This window comes from Trichechus manatus, unplaced genomic scaffold, assembly GCF_000243295.1.
Source record: "Trichechus manatus latirostris isolate Lorelei unplaced genomic scaffold, TriManLat1.0 scaffold00076, whole genome shotgun sequence".
In the NCBI taxonomy this organism is placed as follows: domain Eukaryota; kingdom Metazoa; phylum Chordata; class Mammalia; order Sirenia; family Trichechidae; genus Trichechus; species Trichechus manatus.
Window position 1 is genome coordinate 6,579,653 of NW_004444012.1, and position 7,872 is coordinate 6,587,524.

The 7,872-nt window shown below is 47.0% G+C and overlaps 1 protein-coding gene across 3 annotated transcripts in view; it reads right to left on the minus strand.

Annotated features, from left to right (window-relative positions):
* Positions 1-7,872, minus strand: part of RASGRP1 (RAS guanyl releasing protein 1) — a 78,785-nt gene that overhangs the window by 21,746 nt on the left and 49,167 nt on the right. For all 3 annotated transcript variants that reach the window (XM_004380612.2, XM_023735118.1, XM_023735119.1), the window contains 3 exons: positions 4,868-4,930; positions 3,820-3,951; positions 1,764-1,917 (listed from right to left, as the gene is read on the minus strand). In XM_004380612.2, coding sequence (XP_004380669.2) covers positions 1,764-1,917; positions 3,820-3,951; positions 4,868-4,930 — 349 coding nt within the window. The remainder of the gene's footprint in view (positions 1-1,763; positions 1,918-3,819; positions 3,952-4,867; positions 4,931-7,872) is intronic.

Consider the following 7,872-nt stretch of genomic DNA (forward strand, 5'->3'; position numbering starts at 1 on the left):
TGAGCCCTCCTAGTGACTCACCAAACCTCAGGGCATTCTCGGGGGCCCCAGCCCTCCTACACTGATGTGTTATAGTAAACACAAAATATACAGTACCACCCAATTCACAGCAGAGATTAATTTCTCTCCAACCCCATGTCGAAGGGAGAATCACTGCTGGGGAATGCTGTTTAGAACTGTGTAGGAAAAAAAATCCCCCAGTCTTCTTTGGTGAAGGCACCATGCCACTCCAAGAAGTGAAGGCTCAGACTGCTGTTTCCCTTTGCAGAGAAGACACCGCCTCGAGCCCGTGAGCGCTGCCTCGGCTCCTTGTTCCTCACTGTCTTCACTTCTGCCTCCACTGGTCTGAGCACTGGCATCCCACAGACCCTGCCCAGCAGCCCTGCCCGTTTGGCCCCAGCACAGCTGATTGCCAGTGTGATAAACGGCTCTTTTCAGCGGCGCTCGGCTCTGACTGGCGTCCCGCCCCATGGTGCAGGAGGCACTGCCAAAGGCCAGCAGCCCAGGTGGAGCCCCCGAACTGGAGCCTGGGGGTCTGAGGGGTGCCAGTGAAGGGATGGGGGTCGTGCAGATTAATGCTCATGACGTCCTTCTGAAAGGGAGCTGGGGGCGGGTGGTTCTTGGCTGACTGGCAGTTGTGTGAAAACAGCAGGGATGTTAACATATGGGAGAAAAGACGAAATAACTTCTGTAACCTGGTCTGTGGGTTCCCTTGGACTCAACAGAGGTGCTGAGTGGCTGAGGGGCAGAATGGTGAGCTGCCTGTGGCCCGAGCCCAAGCTCTGGCCTGAATGAGCTGTGACCTTGCTCAAGCCATCTCTCCATGCTCCCTCCCCTCACCCAGCGGGCACAGGTCATCCTAAGAAATGTATCCACAACTAGGTCAACTCTAGTTTTAGAGCAAAACTGAAGACTGTATCTGTTGGTGGGGGTGGGGCTGAGAGGAATAAGGGTGTTATTTCTCTGGAAACCATATCAGCTGCTGAGGGCCATCTGGCATGTTGAGTTCTCCTGTGTGGACCCAATGCTCTGTTGGTAGCACATACGGAGGTCTAAGGCTTGCACTGAGGAAGGGATGTACTTATGTGCTCTCTCTGTTCCTGATGATAAAATGAAATCTCTCTCCCTTCATCTCTCTCTGCTACCAGTAAGCGGCTCTGCATAGTTACCCCATGAGTGAGGTCCGAGTCAGTGTAGTTTATCTCTAGAACCATGAGTGACTGCTGGCTCTGTCGGCACTACTTCAAGGGTTTAAGTATATTCTGGGCTAAAGCAGGCATAGCTACTTTATTTTGGGGCTTCCCAGAGCCATTCAAAGCCTATCCAAGAATGAACTCAAACTCTTAGAGGGCATATCCCCATTCTTTTTCTGGAGGGAGTTTTTTTTTTAAATAAAATTTCTGGGAGTCTAATGATTATCAGAGATGAAAGGAGTGTGGGTGTGATACTGGGTATGCTGTGCGTACTCTGTGTGTGCACACATGCATGCTTGTGTGCAGGGTGTTATGTGTGCTGAGTGTTGTAACTTGTTGAGTGAAGGCTGGGGTGGGGGTATGGACACGAAGGATGGGAGGTGGGGGAAGCACAGCAGAAGCAACCAGAGAAATTCAGAGGGTAGATCTTCCCGACTATACGAAGCCTGCTGGGTAAGCCCCTCAGCACTGAGGGGGCCTCTAGGAGGAGGGGGTGGGGGCTATTGAATTTCTCTGCTGATTTTCAGATAGGCCCTAGGGGACGTTTTCTCTTGCCCCTCAGGTACATACGGATATTCTTCGGAAGGACTTGAACTCAAGGTAGGTGAGATGCTCAGACAGCTCTTCTGGTTCCAGATGGTCAAAGAGTAGGGAGACCTTCCGTTTCTTGCTGGTATTCGATTTTATCCTTTGCGTAAGCTTCCTGGACCAGTCACGGGCATTGCTTTTGTGGATAAACATAAAAGGGAGGAAAACAGGGAGAAAGAAAAAAATCAAAATTGCTTTTTGTAAGTAAATCCATTAAGGTTTCCCACAAGAATATACAGAACACTGTGAGCTAACTTCCGTTGGTTAAAATAACGCATAAACAGTTTCCCCAAATCAGTTTTTTAGGACAGCAACCAGGAAGATTTGCTGGTTTTCAGTGATCCTTCCAAGTGTGCCATGGGGAACAGGGCAGAATGAGAGTTTACTTTTGGGTGATGGAAAGAACAGTCACAGGCACTGGTCAGTCTCCTCCCCTTTGTCTAGCTCTCTCTGGGCCTCCCGTGCTCCTTCGTTCCCATGGGTGTGATGGGGACTCTCTCTCTGCATGGAAATGTCAAGGCTGTGGAGTGGTTTTCAGGCCAGAAGGGCCCAGGGAGCCAGTGCTTAGTCCTGCTTGAGAGACGATGTCTTGCTGCAGGGAATCACGCGTAGGGCCATGCTGTCACTCTGGGCAGGGTTGTGGCACTTTCCTCAAATCCCCCCAGCCGCTGGAAATGAGGCCTCGCTGACCCTAGGCCACCCTCTGTATTTTCTTGTCATCAACCATTGCATTTCTCACTCAGTTTCAATTGCCTATATTAAGGAAGCAAAGGGAAGCTGCCCGGTTGTGAGAGGCAGCAGGGTGCAGATCTGTGTTTCCCACACTGGTGTTCCTAGGGAACCTTATCACTTGACAAGAGTTCTGTGGTCAGAAGAGTTTGGAAAATGCTACAAATTCTGTAGCCCTACTAGCGCATATTACACACTCTGAGATGCACTGCAAAAGGCCAGTGTAACTCACCATTTCTCAAGTATTTCTGGTCAGGCAATAGCCTACAGACTAATTGCTAAAGGATGGACTATGGAAAATATTGGTAGAGGAAAGCCACTTATGGACATATTGGGACAAGGAGACCTGGGTTTGAGAAGTGCCCTGGGCCCTAGGTTCTTCATCTTTAAAAGAACAAATTGTTACTTTGAAAAATCTCTTTAATCTTATACAATTTGTAAGCGGAGAAATACAGAGAATCCAAACTGATAAACAGATTGACTCAGGGCCGTGGAATGTGATCCCGAAGTCGTTTCTACATGGGTATGGCACAGCACACCACAGACAGCGGCGCTGAGTCCAGCTTCTGCTCTGCCACTAACTTAACTGGCTGTGTGACCCACCTGAGTCACAACCTCGCCGAGCCTGTTTCCCAATCTGAAATGTCAGGACATCGAATTAGACCATCTCTAGAATGTCTTTCAGTTCTGGAATTCTGTGTCCTAGGGGTCTGTCATAGTCCAAAATAAAGCACCCACAATGGGAAAACCTTGGCGGTCAATGTATCACTCCCTTCCCCCAACTGAGAAAGATACTTTTTCCCAGAGTGGGCTAGTCAATCTTGTAAATAAGAAATCCAAGGAATAATCTGAGCTGGGCCCAGCTCTGGAAGTCTAAGTGCTTTTTGCAGGTGTCCGCGTATGTCACAGAGCCGGTGCTCAGAGCGTTTCCAGCAGTCCCTTCCATGTTCCCAAGTTCAGGGCGGCTCTTGGCGTTAGCTGCTGAAGAGGATGAGTTAGGTCACCCTGCCTTCAGTTTCTAGTGATCTGGTAACTTTCAGTCAGTAGCTTGCTACCTGATTTCTTTTTGACTGGGACTTATTTTTTTCTACTCTTGGATGTCAGTCACCTACAGCTTCATCACCAGGGGGCTCCTCTGCCTTCCTGTCAGATACCCAGCCTTTTACTTGGGTCAGGGACTTGGAGTGCTGAGGCCTTCTCAGAGAGGGGAAGGAGCTGGAGCAGGAGTTGGAGACCCAGAAGCAGCAGCCTGGATTGCATTACAGAAGGGAGGTGGTTTTGGAAGATGAGTCCAAACCTTGACACTCACATTTGAGTTGTGTCAATGAGGCGGCAGTGGAACTCCTCACCGTTAGCCTTCACCAGCTCCTGGAACTCCTCCATCGTGCTGGTCAAGTTGGCATCCATCTTAAACATGATCCAGAATTCTGTTATCCAATACCTACAAGAAAGGAGTTTAAAAAAAAAACACCATCCAAAACCTAAGCCAGAGACTTGTACTTTAGTAGGTTCCTACAGGAATCTGTTGCCCCGTAAGGGACTCAGACAGAGGCTGCTGTGTTCTGTCATATCTTTCAAGGAGCTAGGGTTGGGGTACCAGGGAAGAAAACCACGCACTGGCCATCTTCTGCCACCACATTCAAAATGCTTTGACAGGATAATGTGCATTATAATCCAAGGAGCCATGATGAAGATGTCGGCATAATCACGTGTATCAGGAGTAATTATAAAGGAGAAAACTATAGACAAAGCAAATGTCTAAAAATGGGGCAATGTAACTGTAAATTATATTTATCCTATGTTGGAATATTATATGGCCATTAAAGTCATGCTTATAAAAAGTCTTTAATGACTAGAGGACATTCCTATTTAAGTGAAAACTACAGGATACAAAACTTTTGTACATATTTTGATTTCAACTATGATAAAAAAAAATCTGCTTGAAGAAAAGACAGGAAGTATACCAACATTTTACCAATGGTTTTCTCTAGGTAGTTGGATTATGAGTAGTTAGTATAGTTATATTCTTTTATATATTTTCAAAATGTTCTACAATGAGCTATATTACTTTTTTTTTTTTTTTTAACTGTTGTAAAAATATAAAGAACACAGCCGAGAGATCTTTCACTATCTCTTAGGTTATCTGATACCCAAATGCTACAAGACTGAAGAAAACACACGGCATAAAATATTAAGCTCCAGCACACCAGCTGAGGAATTCCGGCCTTAAGAGATGCCTCTTGCCAGTCTACCCAGAGGTGTCCTAGGAATGGTTGGGAAGGGAAAGGCAGAGAGCAGCAGGGAAGCTTTTCATTTCACAGACTCCATAAATCCCTGTGTGCACGCAGAAACTTTACCTCACAAAATAGCAGATCTTCAGGCACAGCCCTGGTGAATTCTTTGCCAAGGCATCCTTATAGGTGGAGGTGTGGTTAAGGGAAATGGAAGCCTCTGTTACAGAAATCAAACCACTTTTCATCTTTGGAAGTATTTGCTAAAACTATCCCCCTGAAATAATTTTTTTCAATGACAATATTATGTCTTTCTGGTCATAGGATGAAACACCACCGCAGGTTGCAGCTGTCTGCTGATTATCCCCTAGGATGGCGACCACGGGCGCTTTCCATCCAGCCCAAGCTGAAATGGCTGTGGAGGGAGGCTGCAGCAGCTTGCTTCCAGAACTGCAACTAGGAACTCACTAGTGTGGAGAGGTCCCAGTCCAGAGGACCTCCAAAACGTCACGAGGGGAGATGATTTCCTTCCTGTGCCCAAGAGACTAGGAGCCCAACTGAGACAAGCTATAAAGCACAGTCCCTTTCCATTTCAAAATGCTTCTAAAAAAATAACTGTTGCCATCGAGTCAATTCCGACTCACAGCAACCCCACAGGACGGAGCAGAAGTGCCCCATAAGGTTTCCAAGGCTGTAATCTTTACAGAAGCAGACTGCCACATCTTTCTCCCACAGAGCAGCTGGCGGGTTCGAATCACTTTGTGGTTAGCAGCTGAGCGCTTAACCACTGTGCCACCAGCTCCTCAGAATGCTTCTAGTAACTGATAAATAATTTGTACAGTAAACTAGAAGTCGAAGGAATACATATTCAGATATATTCTCATGGTAATTAAGAACAAGACTGTGAAAACTACAGTATACACAGAATGACCTTATAGTTGCGATAGCAAGTCAGCTAAAACAAAACAAAAACAGACTCTTAGCTGTTCAGTCAGTTCCAACTCAGCAAGCCTACAGGGTAGAGGGGAACTGCCCCATAGGGTTTCCAAGGCCGTAATCTGTACGGGAGCGGTCTGCCACATCCTTCTCTCATGGAGCGGCTAGTGGGTTGGAACTGCCAACCTTCTGGTTAGCAGTTGAGCACTTAACCATTGTGCTACCAGGGTTAGCCACGTGAGTAATCCAAAACACAACTGATATCACGGTCAGGATCTGTATCATCCTGAAAATTCCAGAGAATGATGCTGTCCCTAAGAACACAGGAGAACAGCAAGATCCCATCAAGCTCATGTCGTCAGAGATACAGTAAAACCTCTGAGAGCTGGAACACAACGGGACTGCCTTGTTTTTCCAGGTCTCACAAGTTTTCCGCCTTCGACAGGGGCAGTCTTACCACTTCTCCGTCTCTCTCTGTTAGTGGAGAATAGTTGAGTTCTCCTTCTCTGACAGGTTTCCACCTTACACAGGTTCTGGCTTTTGCAGGTTTTACTGTATATGGAAAGAATATTTAAGAATAAAAGACATGCAAAATCCAATCCAGTGATGAACCTGGGTGGATCCTGCCATCTCCCATTGGCAGACGGAGGAATCAGGCTCTGTGGGCTGTGTGCTCTGCAAGACCATGCCTTCCTTAAGTTCTGAAAACTATGGCCTAATAACGGTAAATGGGGCCCTGGTGGCGCCCAATAACTGTAACCGGGGCCCTGGTGGCGCCCAATAACTGTAAATGGGGCCCTGGTGGCACCCAATAACTGTAACTGGGGCCCTGGTGGCACCCAATAACTGTAAATGGGGCCCTGGTGGCGCCCAATAACTGTAAATGGGGCCCTGGTGGCACCCAATAACTGTAACTGGGGCCCTGGTGGCACCCAATAACTGTAAATGGGGCCCTGGTGGCGCCCAATAACTGTAAATGGGGCCCTGGTGGCGCCCAATAACTGTAAATGGGGCCCTGGTGGCGCCCAATAACTGTAATCGGGGCCCTGGTGGCGCCCAATAACTGTAATCGGGGCCCTGGTGGCGCCCAATAACTGTAAATGGGGCCCTGGTGGCGCCCAATAACTGTAACCGGGGCCCTGGTGGCGCCCAATAACTGTAAATGGGGCCCTGGTGGCGCCCAGTAACTGTAAACGGGGCCCTGGTGGCGCAATGGTTACGTGCTCAGCTGCTAACTGAAAGGTTGGCAGTTTGAACCCACCCAGGGGCTCCTTGGGAGAAAGACCTGGCGATCCGCTCATGTAAAGATTATAGCCAAGAAAACCCTATGGGACAGTTCTACTCCGTCACATGGGTGGCTAGGAGTTGGAATCCACTCAATGCACACAACAACACAACGATAACTGTAAGATAGGATTCAGTAACTCCCGTCAAGGTCACTGACACGGACCCAGTGAGCAGCCTGGTGGAGATTTCAATGAATTGGGATGGCAGCAGTCTTCCTGAGGTGGCTATGTGCCCATTTTAACCCTGGGAAAATTTAGAGTGTATGCAGAGTCCAAATCCTAGTGGTGATGTTTTACATTAGGAAGGAAGTTGTGCATTTTGAAATTTTATATGCCTGTAATATTTAAAAGCATATTAGAATGAAAGCTTTGAAACTTTGATTTGGAACATATAATTGGGTGATTCAGGTTTAAAATTGAACTCTTATTAAGTTTACGCACAGCTTTGGAACATCAAAGATCATGTTAGCACTACTGTTTATAACTTTAATCTATTAGAGTTAAAAAAATTATTTGGAATTCAGGAAGGCATTTGAAGCATTTAAAATTAATGTAAGATGTTAAATTCATAATTGTAGTTTAAAACCATTGAACATATTTAATTAACATTGTTGAAATTAACTGAGCATTTTCAAAGCTCCTTAAAATGCTTGCTGAGGAGCTGGGGACGGGTGGGATGCAGAACTCAAATTCTAGTAAGAAGACCAGGCTTAATAGTCTGACAGAGACGGGAGAAACCCCGGAAAGCATGGCCCCCAGACTGTCATCCCAGAACTAAAACCATTCCCGAGGCCAACTCTTCAGACAAAGATTAGGCTGGACTGTGGGACATAAAATGATACTCGTGAAGAGTGTGCTTCTTAGCTCAAGTAGATACATGAGACTAAATGGGCAGCTCCTGTCCAGAGG